The 16535-nt window shown below is 48.6% G+C and overlaps 2 protein-coding genes across 2 annotated transcripts; one reads left to right on the top strand and one right to left on the bottom strand.

The window, feature by feature from the left end:
• Positions 1-9737, top strand: DHCR24 (24-dehydrocholesterol reductase). The gene is made up of 9 exons (XM_027462418.3): positions 1-340; positions 683-838; positions 1280-1385; positions 1650-1768; positions 1859-2122; positions 2923-3066; positions 4035-4232; positions 4989-5167; positions 7451-9737. Exons 1-9 carry the CDS (start codon positions 110-112, stop codon positions 7602-7604), a joined length of 1551 nt encoding a protein of 516 aa, XP_027318219.1. The 5' UTR covers positions 1-109; the 3' UTR covers positions 7605-9737.
• A 1390-nt stretch (positions 9738-11127) lies between these two features.
• Positions 11128-15324, bottom strand: CIMAP2 (ciliary microtubule associated protein 2). The gene is made up of 9 exons (XM_072042187.1): positions 15235-15324; positions 14727-14831; positions 14496-14612; positions 14255-14392; positions 14023-14160; positions 13592-13756; positions 13312-13440; positions 12455-12585; positions 11128-11367 (listed from the first exon to the last, which is right to left on the bottom strand). The coding sequence occupies exons 1-9, from the start codon at positions 15244-15246 to the stop codon at positions 11295-11297; spliced, it is 1008 nt and encodes a 335-aa protein (XP_071898288.1). The 5' UTR covers positions 15247-15324; the 3' UTR covers positions 11128-11294.
• Between the last annotated feature and the right edge of the window lie 1211 nt (positions 15325-16535).

The raw sequence follows: 16535 nt of genomic DNA, 5'->3' as shown, positions 1-16535 counted from the left end.
GGCAGCGGCGCCGGGTCCTAGCGCCGGGCTGAGGCGGGAGCCGGGAACCGGGATCGCGATCGCGCTCGGCGCTGAGGCAGAGGCTGAGGAGAGGGGGGCGGCGGGCGCCATGTCGGCGCTGTGGTCGCTGTGCGCGGGGCTGCTGCTGCTGCTGCTGTGGGTGCGGCACCGCGGGCTGGAGGCCGTGCTGGTGCACCACCGCTGGGTCTTCGTCTGCCTCTTCCTGCTGCCGCTCTCCATCCTCTTCGACGTCTACTACCAGCTCCGCGCCTGGGCCGTCAGGCGCCTGCACAGCGCCCCGAGGCTGCACGCACAGCGGGTCCGGCACATCCAGGGGCAGGTGGGCCCCTCACGGCACCGGGGGGGGGGAGAAAAATGGGCAGTGAGGGGCCCCCGAGGGGCTCCGGGGGGCTCCGGGGGGGGGTTGGGGCTCGGATTTGGGGTCCCGAGGTTAAATCCTAAAGGTTTTGGGGGTTTGGAGGTGCCCCCCTTCATCAGCGCCTTCCCTGTGGTGGGGTTTGGTTCGTAAGTTTGTGGGGTTGCAGGGGTCGGTCAGCCAGCGGTGGGTCACCCACCCGCTGGGAAATGGCAATATTTATAAATATTTGTCATGCTGAGGGAAAATTCACCACAGGAGGGGTGTTTCTGGCTCAAAGCGTCTCCCTCTTGGCGTTCCCTGCAGGTTCGGGAGTGGAAGGATGAAGGCAGCAGGAGGTACATGTGCACCGGGCGGCCCGGCTGGCTGACCGTGTCGCTGCGCGTGGGGAAGTACAAGAAGGTGCACAAGAACATCATGATCAACCTGATGGATGTGCTGGAAGTGGACAGCGAGCGGCAGGTAACGTTCCCCACAACGCTTCCATAACGCCGAAACCTACAGCATTTTGTGCCATGGTTATAGCCCAGGAGCACGACCCCATCCAGAACAAAGGATATTCCTGGCAGTAGGCTCTGCAGACCCACCAATATTCGGGTTTTACAACATGCACTTGGATCACTCTGTCCAAAAAAACAGCATATGGGATTGCTTAGTTTTACGTGCTGAAGCCTGAAAACCCAGATTGATTTATGGGCTTGGGGACTGAGCAACAAGATGCTGAGGCAGGGGAGGAATCACTAAACAGTTCCAACTATTTTTAGTAGCGCTCTTGGGGAAGTCAGGCTCTGAGTTCTGATAACAGATGGGACTACAATCCAGTTAGCCATGGTTTGTCATCACTAACGCCAAACACTTAGCTTATGCCTGATGGGAGGATTGGGGTTTTTTTTGGCTTTTTAGGTGGTTCGTGTGGAACCTTTGGTCACCATGGGCCAGCTGACTGCGTACCTGAATCCTATGGGCTGGACTATTCCTGTGGTGCCAGAGCTCGATGACCTTACAGTAGGTAAGAGTTGTTGTGATGACAAGAGACTGATGGATTTTGCTGCGTTTTCATTTGCTTTTATGCAGTAGCGCCTTGCATTATTTAAAAGTTTCCTGAAATACTCGGTGTTCTGTTAAGGTATTTGTGTTACAAGCACTTATTTTTTCCTTTTCCCAAATAATCTTAAAAGCCACACCCAGAGCTCAAAAGCAAAGCTTTGTTCTTGTAAATCACGTTCATTTTGAAGCGTGTTTCATTTGGTTTGTTATGTGCTCTCTCAACAAGGTGGTTTGATCATGGGAACTGGCATTGAGTCTTCATCCCATATCTATGGACTTTTTCAACATACCTGTGTGGCCTATGAACTTGTTCTTGCTGATGGAAGCCTTGTGAGATGTACACCAGTAAGACAAAATGTTATTTTGCTATCATTTACAATGTCATTGACCCTTGTCAGTATGGATATATGATTGAGTATGACATACTTTTTGCAGACTGAAAATTCAGACCTATTTTATGCAGTGCCTTGGTCTTGTGGTACTCTGGGTTTCCTGGTTGCAGCAGAAATAAAAATGATTCCTGCCAAGAAATACGTCAAAATCCATTACAAGCCCGTAAGAGGACTGCAGAATATTTGTGAAAAGTTTACCGAAGAGTCTAAGAAAAAGGAGAATAATTTTGTGGAAGGACTCGTATATTCTTTGGACGAAGCAGTCATCATGACAGGAGTCCTGACTGATGAAGCTGAACAAAGCAAGGTAACTAAAGGGAAGTTATTCACAATGAAAACAATGCCCCCAAGGTTTAATTGGAGCTACGCTACCATATGACATTATACAACTAGAATCATTATAAGATTAGAACAATCTCTTAATATGGGATGAAAACTTAGATCTGTCCTCCAGGATGCTTTAAATTGCAGCTCTTTGTTACTACAGCAGAGTCTGTACTCTAAATCTCTTCAATTGATGGGAAGCGACCCATTGATTTCCGTTATCACTGCAAATAATTTAATCTGCCTTTGCTTTGCAGTACCCAGGGAGGAAGAGAAGTATCTTTTTTCATATACTCTGTTTCAACCTGCAGTTATTCAGAGCAACTCTTTCCCCAGCACCTCTTAATGCAGTTAATGCTACTAGTAAGACAAATCAGGCATGTTTATAGAATGGACGTGCTGTCTGTTCACTGCGTTGCTCAACCTGGATGTTTCTCCTCTGCCACAGTGGGGCTTCGGATTAATGATGGGTTGAGAGGTCAGTGTCTTAGGAATCTGGTTCTGCCACATTCATGGTCTCCTATTACCCTGCCCATAACATGCAGGCCTTGTTTAAATTCTTCATCGTGAAAAGAATGTTAAGAGGGAGCTGTGCATGTGGCCGGAAGAAGGAGAAATGAAGGCTTTCTAGATTTCTTGAGACAGTCTCTTTTGAACTGTCACAGAGGATATAATGTTGATCCTTCATGGTAAAGGAATTTCGGGGATGTACTTAATGTTGTCTGGTAAGGTGTCATTGTCGTCCATGTTGGGATTTGCTAATGAGTGTATGTTTCCTTGTAGATAAACAGAATTGGCAACTACTACAAGCCATGGTTCTTCAAGCATGTGGAGAAGTATTTGAAAGCTGACAGGACTGGGATTGAATACATTCCCTCGAGACATTATTACCATAGACATACACGTAGCATCTTCTGGGAACTCCAGGTAAGACCAGTTCCAAAATTAAAATAACATCTACAGAAAGCTGCTCAGCTCTTTCCCCGTGTAGGCACAACGTGCCTTCTTCCCCTTGGCAACACTTCTGTCTTGAATGACAGAGAAAAAACAATGAAGTTTGCAGCAAATATAAAGCCCTGTATTTGGGCAACACAAAGCCAAAGCCGCTACTTTATATTTAAGGCATCAGATTGTAACTTCCTAATTTTGGTTTCAGTGCTTTTCTGAATTTAAAATGTAAATACATACTTAAGCGTTAAGATTTTACGCCTACTAAGTGATTTCCAAAGACAAACGGTGGAAAAACCATGAATGTGTCAATCGTGGCTGAAAACGTGCCCTGCCTAAACTCATAATGCTCATTATTTAGTTGCATCATTAATTTTAATCACATGAACGCATTTGTAGTGATGTGCATTTATGCAAAACTTTTATTTGGCATGCTGAAAGATTACTATTGCCACATTTTGAATCTTCGGAGTGAGATACCAAATCCTTTCAGCTACTGGAGAAGTTAAGTAGGAGTTTGCTATGCAGAAAGTACTTCACATTTTACAGCTGTAACATTCTTCTAAGGCCCGATCTTGCATGTGTCAGCTCTTGAAGGAGTTTTGCAAGTTTAGCTTCTTATGAGCTCCTTACACCCATTTTTTAAGATAATAGCCTGCTTCTCTTGGAACTTCATTATCTGAAAGTATTTGGGGCTGACTGTGTACTGGGATTCGTATGGTTCTGAAAATCATTTGTCACAAGCAGAAGAGGCTTAGGAATGGGCTGTGTAGCTAAATTCAGTCCAGACCTCTCAGTTCCTGTTTGTATTATAATAGCTCAGCAAAAGTATCAGCAGTTAAATTTATTGAAAATCTCATTTAATATTGCTCTGAGGATTCTCAGGCATTGTCTTTTGCTTCACTTACACATTCCTAAGTCAAACTTTTCTTCTTTCCTCTTTAAAGGATATCATTCCTTTTGGCAATAACCCTGTTTTCCGTTACCTGTTTGGCTGGATGGTTCCTCCAAAAATCTCTTTGTTAAAACTCACCCAAGGAGAAGCGATTCGAAAGCTGTACGAGCAGCACCACGTCGTACAAGACATGCTGGTCCCGATGAAGAGCCTTGAAAAATCTATCCAAACCTTCCACGTCGACCTTAACGTAAGAACATCCATTTTTAAACCACAGCGAATTCCAGAGTGCACGTTACAAGGACAGTGACCATTGGTTTTAAAGCACGATAGTCTGCTTGTGGGAAAGGTCATTATCTTATCGGGGAGGGACTGTTCTTTGCAAGTCTATGACACAAGGCTGCAGGAGTGAACACAGCTTTCTGAAGAATATAAACATGACATTCAAATTCTAGTTAGAAGGCCAGCACTTCTAAAAGATTTCATCACTTAGTAAGGCTTGAATTGATTTTTTTTCACCTAAATCACTGGCAGTCATGCTAAAACCATATTGTGGAAATTGTTTTCCCTTTCTTGTTTTTATTTCTGGATTTATTTTAGTTTGTATAAGAAGAACAAATCTGGTTATTTCAGTTTTGGACTGACCTGGTAAAGAAAACACTTAGTTCCCTTTTTATTCAGAATGTATTCAGTCTTTGCTTTGGGATCGGGGTGGGGGGGTCATTTATATTTTAAAGATAAATTCTTGTCTTTAAGGATTTGGAGGGGCGAATGTAATTCCTGGATCACACTGCACATACTCTGAGCATCTTAATTTGTACTACAGTCATTAGAAAGTGGATCTAAAAACCACAGCTAGAGAACGGGAGAGGAAGAGCTGTGTAAGATCTGATCCCAAACTGGGGCAATATCCTCTTAATTCTTCATTTTGTCGCCTTTACTAAGAGATATTTTCAACAAAATGGTCATTTAAGCTAAGTGACGGGATGTTTTCTTTCCTCTGCAGGTATACCCTCTGTGGTTATGCCCTTTCATATTGCCCAATAACCCTGGTATGGTCCACCCAAAAGGGAACGAGGCAGAGCTCTACGTGGACATCGGAGCTTACGGAGAGCCCAAAAGGAAACAATTTGAAGCCAGGGCTTCAATGAGGCAGATGGAAAAGTTCGTAAGAAGCGTGCATGGGTAAGGTTCCCACTCGTTAACATGGTATCAGTGCCGTATAACTGACAGCTGTGGAGTTTAATCACATTTATTTCGCAGTACAGCACTTCAGTATTGCAATAATTTAACAGCCACCACAATGAAAAGCTACCTTTAATTACCAGGCTTGATGGTACAATTTTTAAATACAATTGTGACTTTAGTGATTTGATTGCAAACCCCAGCTAATAAACGGGCTTGCCGGCTGAAGTTCTTGGCAGTGTGTTTGGGAGCTAGGTAGCTTCCAAACAGGTCACCCATGCATCCTTTCAGCTCCAGCCTGCTCTGGGAGTAGAATCTGCTGCAACAAAACATGTCCACGCAGGCAGAAAGACCTCAGCAGGTCTGCACTGATGGTGTGGAAACCAGTTTCTGTGCTGAACTGGTGTTAGCGTGGGTTGGTGACCACTCACCTCCCGTCCTTAGGAGGGCAGGCACTGAGCTTGCCCACTGAAGCTGACTTGTTTGGAGGCTGGTTCAGAGCAGGGGCAGCACAAGAGCTGTTCTGGCCGCAGCTGGCCACAGCCCCTTCAGGAATCCCGCAGGCTGTTAAAGCTTGGACAGCTTCCCGGCCTGCCCTTGGGGCTGTCCTGCTCCCTGCCCTCCTGGCAGCGCCTGTGGCAGCTCTGTCCTGTCCTTGGCTGCTGCGTCCTCGTGCGGGGAGCTGAGCCTTGACTGTTCACCCTGATCCCTAGGCGGTGGGAGCCTTTCCTCTCACAGGTGGCACTTTCAGAGCCTCCTTCTCCCTGCTCTGCTCCTCGTTACACAGGACCACAGCGAGATGTGCACCCACCATCTGTCAGCAACTCGTGCCAGCCTAATTTGCTGTAGGAGTGTCAGTAGAGAAGCAGTTACTTGTTTCTCAGGAACAAAAAACCAACTCCGTGGTATTTTTACACCGTCAGTACAAGTTAACTCCATTTCTATTTCGACCTATTTCTCAGTCTAACAGTGATTCTGTCCCGTGTGGCTGAGTAACAGTGGTGAGTCTGCTTCAAGGTGATTTGGCAAATGTAAATGACTTTTACCTATAATAAGTGATCCGCCAAAGAACAAAGCAACCAAAAGTTAATTTTAAGCTTTTTTAATTAACTTGAAATTAAGCTTTTAATTTAATTCTCTTTACTAGCCGAGTTTAGTCTCTTCCATACCTGTCAGTGGAAAATAAACAATGTATAAAAGCTTTATGTCACCGTTCATAATCACAGCAGCAGAGCTTGTATGTACCTGTATTTTACTGCTGTCCTCTGATGCTAGCTGCATTTTGGAGAGAAGAGAGAGTGAGTAAGAAAGAGTCCACAGCTAAATAATGATTCAGTTTGTTTTTTGTAAATGGACCCCTGTTACACTGGTTCTCATTTACGCTATGAACTTACAGTCTTGCCCTAGTCTGATCTGGCAGACTTCTGCCTTCACAGCTATAGTCTCAGTGTTGAGGTCAAAGAAATCTTAAAACCGAAAAGGACACACTGCGTCTGTCTTGAATGCATTTTGCAACGTGGCTGGTATGAGATGCCGTGACTGTATCTCCATGGATCATAAGAAAGCATGCAGGAAAAAAAAACAACTTCGTTTTTTTTGAAGCTGAAATTAAAAAGCTTTCAACAGAGGAAGAAGGAATGCAGGCTTTCCAAAGCAGACAGAAAACTATTTGTCAGGGATCATTTAGGTCATGTGTGGTTTTCAGTGCTGGGGACCAGACTCCTGGTTTGGGGCAACTTCTGAAGTTCTCTCCAGACTTGTGTTTCCGTGAGCACGAGCTGTGAGAATACATGGCTTTGGGAGATTTGGCTGCAGATGGTTATGAGATCTAAACATGAACCACAGTTTTATATACATTTTTTAGTTCCTCTCCTTTTCTCTTTGTAGTAGCAAAACTAATAAAAGTGGTGGTACACTGATGGCTGAAGACATTTGCTGAACCAAACCTTAAAAGCAGCAGTTATTTCAATTGCTTCCTTTTCCCATCTTTACCAAAATGACTGTATCAGTATTCTGCTGTTTACACCATCAAATGTTATTTACTCTTGGAAGAGAAATCCTGATAACATTAAATCCACAAAATACAATTGGCTGAGCGTCCCAGCACAATCCATATGAGCAATTAGATTTGCCTGGTTTTAAAAAGCCTTTTTTTTTTTTTTTTTCGAATGTTTGCTCTCATAGCCTGCCCTGTCTGTTTTCTTTTTGATTCTGTTTCAAACCCTGCGGCACAATTAATACTGAATCTGTCTCTTTCTTCCTGTTTTTTTTTTTTTATTTCAGCTTCCAGATGCTGTATGCAGATTGCTATATGACCCGTGAGGAGTTCTGGGATATGTTTGATGGCTCGTTATACCACAAGCTGAGGGAGCAAATGAATTGCAAGGATGCCTTTCCAGAAGTGTATGACAAAATCTGCAAAGCTGCCAGGCACTGAGCCTGAACGACCTAATTAAGCAATCAGGGAAAGATGAATTTACCTATAGCTAGTCAGTCTATCCTTTTTAAAGAAAAGCTTTATTGCCTCCAAATAAGCTCATTCTTGTTGACGTTTAAAGATATGAATTCATGCTTTATAAACTTATGTTTAGTATTTCTTAGGATGCTTTAAAACCATTTTTCTGAACTCGAAGTGATTGTTTTTCAAAGTGCTAGCCTCTGTATCTTGGATCTAATGTAGTAACATGGGTGAATTCACCTAGCTCCAAACACGAGAAAAATAACTGGAAAAGATGACACCGAAGCAACACCGGCTATACGCTATAGCTGTATTAAAAATTACTTTTGAAAGTGGTAAGGAGGTGACAGAAATAGGTGCCAAAGCTGAATGAATTGTCAAATTAATCATGATGTTGAAAACATTTGCCTCCAGCCAGTGACCTGTAGGGCAGCTTAGTGACAGTACCGCGACCTGGCTGTGCCGCGCCGCGTGATGCTGCGTGGTACGGGGTTGTTTGGGCTATCCCGTGCTGCAGTCCCAGTTCAACTCCCCAGCAGCTGGTTCGGTTCCAAAACTGAGCGTTGAGGTGTGAAGCAAATGCTTTTTACTTGTGCCTGTCAGGTTTGTGCTGATTTTGATTATAAAATGTAAGTGGATGTAGGTTTACTTCTTTAATGATTGATAGCGTATTGTTTTTTTGCCTCAAACTGTCGTTGTTCTGGCTTTGTACAGCTGAAAAAATGCTGCTATTTCAGATAGGCAGGTATTAATTTCAGTTTTTTACTTGTTGTGGGTCAGTTTATTTGGATTTTTTTGGTTTTGCCTTTTGTTGGTTGTTTTTTTGGGTTTGTTTTTTTTTTTGCTTTTGCTTAATTTTAGTGCCTTATAAATACTCAGTTGGAGGAGGACATGGGTCACTGGAGACCAGTCTGTCCTGTCCGGCAGGACAAGGAAGTGTGTCCTCACAATTTAAGGCTTTATTTTCACAAGGTTTGTTAGAGCAAGTGGCTGTGGGTAAGAAGAAATCTTGCTGCGGAAGCTCAGTATACACAGGCATTGGTTCTGACTCGGAGAACGTTTTTGCTTTGAATTTTAGCTAGATTAGATTGATAGGCTTTGTAAAAGGACTGTTTCGGTCACCTGGGGAGGAAATCAATAGCAAGTACTGCTGGATTTCCCCTTTTGATGCATGCTGGTGAAAACAGCGTAGACGTGCACTTCACGCAGCCAGGTGCAGAGGCGTGGGAGTGCTCTGACTCCACAGCTGGAAGCATGGTGCCAAACTCAGCCCGTGTCTTGTCCAAGCAGAATGTCAATTTGTTATCCTAAACCCTGCTGAGCTCCAGGGAATAATTTTCTCGAGGGTGGCACAGAGGGCAACGTGGAGACCTCGTAAAATGGTTTGCAGCGGGAAACTTTGTTATTTTTATTTGAGTGCTAAACCAATGATTTTATTTATTGATAGATGGATGTCTATGGTCCAGATGAAACCAATGATAAAGCAGTGACAAGATTAAGCTTGGCCTGTTACTCAGTGATGCATGCTGGGCAAATTCCCTGCGATTAAGGTACCCCTGAAAGCCCTGCCGGGGCAGGGAGCAGCCTGCCAAGGGGAGACACAGCCAGCGCAGTGCCCGCGGTGCTGGCCAGGCAGGAGGCAGAGCTGTGTCAGTGATCCTGGAGCATCCACTGTACCGCTCCAGGCTTCAGGGTACCTGGGAAGGCAAACGCTGATCCTCACACTTGTGATCTTCGCTTCCCATCCCCGTGAGGGAATGGCACAGGAGCAGCTTCCTTGTTCCTGTGCGAAGCTAGGATTTAGCCCAGTGCTTGTAAGATGATCTGTGCAGAGTAAGAATTGGTTTGGTCAGTTTTTAAAGGGCAACGTTAAAGCAGCTAGAGAATATGCAAATACTTCTACTTAAGCTGTGTTTCACTTACGTACTGATGACCTTTAGGTATGCACTGTACTTGTTTTTTCATTCCTTTATTTATTGGCAAACTTGGTATGGTGTGATCTGGTACTGCAGCTGTACCAGTCCCACACGTGCACATGCATAATTGCTGCTGGTCTTGATTTTTGGCTGTAAAAGCTGTTTAAAATAAAAATATAGCCCGTGTACTGTCCAAGGTGGTGTCTCTTAATGAATTACAACTTTCTTTTTAACAGCTTTGTTTATTCTTTCTTGGGCTTGTTGTATTGCGACAAGTGCTCAGCAATTACAGAGAAAAGCTGCTGTCTTGGTCAGAAAGCAGAGGTGTTGCGAGGCTTTGGATGAGCAGCCTAATGCTGCAAACAGCTTTGGAGGGATGTGGAAGACCCCTTATCTCTGCCCCAAGACACGCCTTATAGCTGAGCCTTAACCCTTCACTTTTGTCCCATTAGCTTTAAATGCTTCTTAAGAGCCTCGTGATGCTGTTTTTTCCCCCCTTGCCTCACCCTTTCCCTCTGCCTTTATGGCACAGGAGAACAAAACTACATTTTGGATTCAGCTGTCCACGTCGGGCACTGTAGCACCTAACTCATTCCTCTATTTAAACTGGTCCCTGGTTTGAATGACGGGCCGCAGAGGTGAGGATGAAGACACAGTGCCCTCTTCAGCCTGAGTTTATGTCCACATCTTCTCTGTTTCCTTGAGAAACGCCTTTACAGCAGCTCTGTAAGCATGGAGGTATTCCTGTCCTGCTACACCTTGCTCACAGCTCACATCTTCTTCCAGTGCTCTTTCCAGGCAGAAGTTCACCTGTGCTTTCTCCTGAAAATCCAGGCTGCCAAATGCCTGAATTCCCCTGAAACGTCAATCTAGGTGCTAAAGTCCTATGTTCCTTTGACCAAATAGATTTTTAGCCCTGACTTCTGCTGCGTTTCGCAATCCTGTGTTTTCCTACCCCAGCAGGACTTCTATAGCCTGTACTCACCCACATCACTGCCCAGGCATTTCCCTTCAGAGGCCTCCTTTTTCCTTTGCTTGCCTTTCTATTACAATAATCACTATTTCTTTAAATTCCTATAGTTTTACCTGTGTTCAATTATCTCTCCCACCAAAGGGTAATTGCAGATTAATTAGCATATTTAACCAGCCACAACTACCATGTAATTACACCTAAATTTAATTATTCCAGTCTGGTGTGAGACTTTGTAAAGGTTAACTCCAAGTGAACCAGCGTGCTCCTGGTATATTTTTATGGCCACCCTTTGTTACAACCGACACAACCTTCTGTTCCTCTCACTTTGTTCATCACCTCCAGGTCTTAATACCCTGCAAAAGTTGGAATGATTGCACTGACTTCCCCCTAATGCCCTCCAGCTGCTGATAAGCAGTTGAGTTGTTAATTCAAGTGGAGCTGGGTGTTACAGCTCCACTGAGGGAGAAGGAAATGCTCCATACTGAATGAGCCGTGAGTGCTACTAAACTTTCCTTTCATTGACTTACACTGACATCCTCTTCTCAACTGTGTCAAGTTGAAAATAAAAAATAATAATAATAAAAAAGAATTACTCAACAGGCAAGTTAGAGTGATGATGGTCTAGAGTGTTTTATTACCGCAGCACAAGACTCGAGTTGTTTCCTACCTCCTGTTGCAAGTATTCTCATCTACACCGTCCCATCTACTGGCGTGTCTGATTTATTTACTGATCCGGGCTTCCCAGCGCCACCTTACATGTGGAAAACAGCAGTGGTTTCTTCACAAATGTCCGGGCAGTGTGGAGCAGAAATCAAATCTCCAGTTGTTTTTCACAACAGGCCTGAGCCGCTCACTGCGAAAAGAAGATGTGATTCAGTGGACTCCAATTATTGGCTGGATTAATCTCATTAGTCTTAATGAGCGTGGAGGTGAACAGAGCTCGTGAAAGCCTGCCTATTCCCTTGAAGGTACAGCTGTAGCTTGAAAAGTGATTTTGGAGCTAGCGCTGTTTGATCAAAGAGCAATTCGGAGCATTTGAACATCCTGCTCACTGTTCAGATTCTTTTTTTTATTATTATTATTCCTAACGGAACTGCAAACTTAACAAAGCCGGGCGATACTGAAAGCTCAATTTCATTGTGCCTCCTTCATCACAGGATAGCTAACGGAGCTGCCCCACTGAAAGCGAAGGCATATTCAGCTGAGGCACGTTCCTAACTACTCTCTGGAGATCAAGACAGCCTTTGCGGAGCTGCAGCCCCCAGTGCCACCGCAGCAGTTTGCTAATCTTGGCCACAAGCAAAGGTGAAAGCAGAGGGCTGTCCCGAGCGCCCTCATTAGCACGGTCCCTAACTGCCTCAGGGGGCTTCTCACCCTGGCGATTTCAAAGCCCTTTGTGACGGAGCTGAGCCTTGTTATCTTCCTTCTTCAAATGGGTAAACCAAGGCACAGGCTGAGAGCATGTTTTTTGTTCAAGGCCATTGATCAACCCGTGCTGGAGATGAACCGAGGAAGCCTGGCCACCCATCCCCTGCCCAGTTCCTTCCCAGGCCGCCTCCTCTAATGGGGACGGAAATTTTATCTGTACCTCCACGGCATATAACTTGCATTTCACGAGGTGGAAGATCAACCACTGTAGTATCCTGGAAGTGCCTGGGTAGCCAGTACTTCTTTAACCTCCCCCTGCCCTTGCATGGCCAGGAAGCACGGAGGTCTCCTCATTTTTTCACAGACATTAACGTGCTCGTTCACAGAGCAAACCTGCAGTGGGGCCAGCAAGTGTTCCTTCATCTCCACAGCCATCCCTCCTGCTATTTAGCCTCTCACATCGGTTGTAAAGCATCAGCAACCTGTCCTTGGCCTCAGAAGTTGCTCTAGCTGAATGCTTTTCCTGCGGGCTGGTGTGAAAGCACCTACAGCCCCGGTTGTGTCAGACTTACAGCAGGTAGGCGTCCTGCTTCGGGTTGCTGAGGTACCGCTGAGCGTCATGCAGGTACAGGGACTGGTACCTGAGCTGCTGAGGGCAGCGCTCACCCCTGGTGACATCGTAGCGGCCAACTCCTACGGTGTTCTGGAAGCAGAAGGTCACACACACGGTTTCCCATCTTGCAGGGGCACAACCAGGCGGTGGCTTTCTGATTAGCTCCACTGACTGAAGCATGCTCCCCGGTTGCCTACTGCTAGCGATAGCCACGGGCTGCTTTATCGCAGCCTGGCCACTGCAGAGTAATGTGTCAGGTTCCCCCGCAATTACGAAGGTGCCTTGACCTCTTGCAAGTTGCCTGCTCCCCACACAGCTGCACAAAGGAGAGAGAGAGCCGCGTGGAAGTCCTCTCCTCGTCCCTAGCCAAGGTGGGCTGTTTGAGAGCAAAGCTTCCCTTGCTGGCTTTGAGCCCTTCAGGCTTTGTTCTGGCTCTCTGTGGGGAAGCTGCACGGCTGAATACAGCTCTGGGAACAGGTACTAAGGGCTCTTCGATGTGCTAGAGGGAAAGCTGGCTTTTAAGTAGCAGAGCACAACTTTCTGGGAGGATACAAGGAGCCCCTGGCACCTAAAAGGACTCAGAGCAGCCCGAGGGCAGCACAAGCTCTGCTGCAGGAGCAGGAGCACAAGCTTCTGTTGACCTGGCAGGAGTTTGGGCCATTCACCAGTTTATCCTTCATCAACACGTGCTGGGCATGAAGGGCACACGGAGAAGGACTCATCTCCCATGTGGTGACATCGTGTGGTGGCATCTGGCTCCCACATCCCTGTCCTGCTGCCTTCCCTGCTCACTCACCTCGTTCCCTGCTCACTCACCTCGTTCCCATTGAAGAGGCGGTCGGACTTTCTGTCAAACCTCTTGGCAGATGACCAGAACGGGGGCTGGTTGAAGTCTGCAGATCCTTCAAAGGGTTTGGGATCGTACGAGCCAGGCCCTGCCGCATACTGCACAAAAGGAGACCTCTGATGCTTCGTCCTGCATGCAGAAAGCTGCACGGCTGCCCCAGGGCCCCGGCACCCCCAGGCGGGCTCGGTGGCTCCGTCAGGACAGACAGACCCCACAGGGATGGGGTGGGGACACCCTGCTCCCACTGACCGCATCCCTCGGGCACTGGCTGAGCGTGGCCCAGAAGATCCTCTCCGAGGGGCAGCCCGGGTTCCTCGGCAGGGTGCTGAAGCAGCCTTTCTTCTTGTTTTCCTTTGACACCAGCTCGTCCAGGAAACTCTTGGCAGTGCCAGCGCCCAGCTCGGTGCCTTTCCTCTGCAGAGGCAAGGGAGCGGTGTGAGGGGCTCGGCTGCTGGTGGTCTCTGCAGCCATCCCGTGAGAGCTGAGCCTTGCCCCTGCTCGTGGGCACGATCCTGCTCCCCTGCCCTCTGCCTGCGGCCCGCTTGTTCCCCAAACAAGGGCAACACTCAAATAGGGTCTGGCATAAAGCAGCTCTCCACCATGCTCCGATCCATTTATGGGGGCAGTGCCACCGCTTGCTGATAAACCCCATCCAGGCGTCTTGTCCCGGGGCTACGTACCTCCCAGTCATGCCGCCGGCTGCTGCTGGGCTTCGTCTTGTCCCCTGAAACCTGGGGGGGGACGCGGCCGGCCGCCCGCCGCAGCCCCTCCTCAATGCTGCTGGGCAGGGAGTAGGTGCCGGGCCCCAGGCCGCTGCCCTGCAGGCACAGCGGGGAAGGCAACGGGGCTACGGTCAGCAGGGGGACGGGGTCACCCCATGGATGTGTCCCCAGGGTGAGGGGCAGCACGTGCCATGGCTGCTGGGAGGACACACTTCTCCGTCCTGCTGTCCATCAGACCACGTGTGCCAGCGGAGCGCTTGTCCCTCTCGTCCAGCGGGGTGTAGGGGTTCCCCCGGGGGCCGTAGGTGCCGGGGCCAGGGAAGCAGTCCTGTGGGAGAGATGGGACGGCGTGGGCAGCCCCCAAGCAGCCCTAGAAGGGGGAAGGGTGCCCGCAGTGATGCCAGCAGCTCCCGAGGCAGGCTGAGATGTACCCGCTGGCCAGCCCTGAACCTCGGCTCCCGTGTGTCGCAGATGCCCCGGAGGCTGGAGGGCCGCGTCTCCTGCAGGGAGCCCCTGATGTTGTACGTCCCCGGGCCCAGCCTTGCCTCCTGCAAGAGGAAAAAGGACGGGGTGAGGATGAGCCGGGTGCTCCCGGCAGCGCTGCCTGCGTCACTGGACCCCCAGGAAATGTGCACGGAGGGTGGATCGACCCCAGCTCTTACCTGGAGTTTGCGTTTCTTCTTCATCACCTTGAAGTGGAAATGGGGCAGCTGGATTGTCCGTGAGCCCAGCTCTGCCCCGGCCCAGCAGGAGGCTGGCACTCTGCCCTGCAAGGCAGAGCCGGAGCATCACAGTGTGTATATTGATGCCCCACGTCCCGCTGCTCATCCCGGCCCTGTCGCTCATCCCAATGTAATGCACCAAGAAAGGGGGTTGCTTTTGGGTGGCTGGATTTCACAGACACAGCCTGCATGTGGCCTGGAAGGCGGCTCCCAGGGAAAGCTGGGCTTTGCTGTGGATCCTCACTACCCGTGGACCACAGGAACAGCTGCTCTGCTGAGCTGCACGCTCCCAAGCCCGGGGTGTGAGCAGCTTGCATCCACATCAACACCCCAGGGTGCTCCCAAGCCCGAGCTGGGTGTCCCCAGCTGCTGTGTGCAAAATGGTCTCAGCCGATTTGGGAGCTGCACCGCTAATTCTGGCTCTCCCCCCATGTACCCACGGCCTCACCTGGCTGCCCATGTCTCACGCAGGTGGCTCTGCGGTGGCAGCCCACGCCGTGGCAGCCCTCACCATGGTACCCACGTTCTGTGGGGCCAAGCTGAGCACCCTGGCTGGAACAGGGGCTGCAGCCTGGCAGCCCAGAGCCCCCCACCCTGCCTGTAGCAGGTCCCTCGAGCCCTCTGGGGTGATTTAATTACCATGTTTGTACCAGTTGCTCAGCAAAGCCTGCACCTCGGGTAGCTGCCAGGGGGCAGGGGACTTGTGGTGCTGTTATATCCCCCAGGAACTTCCCAAAAGGTGGCTTTAGGACAAGCCCTGCAATTACTGCCTTACTGGGCATAAAAACATCATCCTGGAGCTGTGTGATTACAGTAATGTCACTGGAGGGAATGGAAGCTCTCGGGAGATTTACCTCATGAGATGTGCGAGGCAGCGCTGTGGGCTCGTGGACCCTCCAAGCTGTGTAAGACCATGCCCAGGGTCAGCCAGGATGCTGAACCCCAGGCCTGAACTGCAAATCCTCCACAGAACGGAGAGAGGTTTGGCTGCTGAATGACTTCATCTCTCACCTGCCCTGCTGGCAAGGAAAGAAACATTTTCCACCACCCAGTGAGGATCCAGGACTGTGGCTTCTCCAACACCAACCTCCCGCCCTGGCATGGTCCTGTAGCCAGAGTGGCTGGGCCGGGGCTCATACCATTATTCACTCCCCACCCAGCACAGCAGGAAAAAATAGACCACAGCCAGACTTTCAGGCACAAAGCCCCAAGCTTAGCTCCTCATCCAGTGCTGCCTGCTGGTTTAATAAGAGATATCAGCTTTCCCTGCAGACCATGCCTCCTGTATAGCCTCAAACCCTCGCAGTTAAAACACCGCCCCGGCAAATCAATCCAAGATGGTTTTGTCTCTTTGATCAGCGCAGCAGGCAGTAAGTCACTGAAGGAAAAGTGTTTCGCTTCCGCGGCTGGAAGAAGCGATAGAAACAATGAAGGACAACTCTCCGGCCCTGAAGCGCCTGGTGAAAACCTTCCACTTGCTGAGCAAGCAGGAGGTGGCCATGGGGATATCCACCGTGGCACCAGGCATCCTGCAGGACCTGCAGCTCAGCCGCTGCATGTCTCCCCGACAGCGTCTCCATTGCTCACTTGATTGCGGTGAGAAACACGTAGGAAGAAGTAATTATCTGGCAAAACCAGTGGAGGCGGTTTGGGAGTGAAGTCGTTATTTGGGAGCCAGGAAACCACAGCCAGATCCTGGCTCCGGCACTGAGCTGCTGAGAGACCTGTCCCTCTGGGCAGTGCCTTACA

The sequence above is a fragment of the Anas platyrhynchos genome, chromosome 8 (genome assembly GCF_047663525.1).
Source record: "Anas platyrhynchos isolate ZD024472 breed Pekin duck chromosome 8, IASCAAS_PekinDuck_T2T, whole genome shotgun sequence".
Lineage (NCBI taxonomy): Eukaryota > Metazoa > Chordata > Aves > Anseriformes > Anatidae > Anas > Anas platyrhynchos.
The sequence above is the reverse complement of the archived record's forward strand: the minus strand, read 5'-3'. Positions and strand labels throughout refer to the sequence as shown.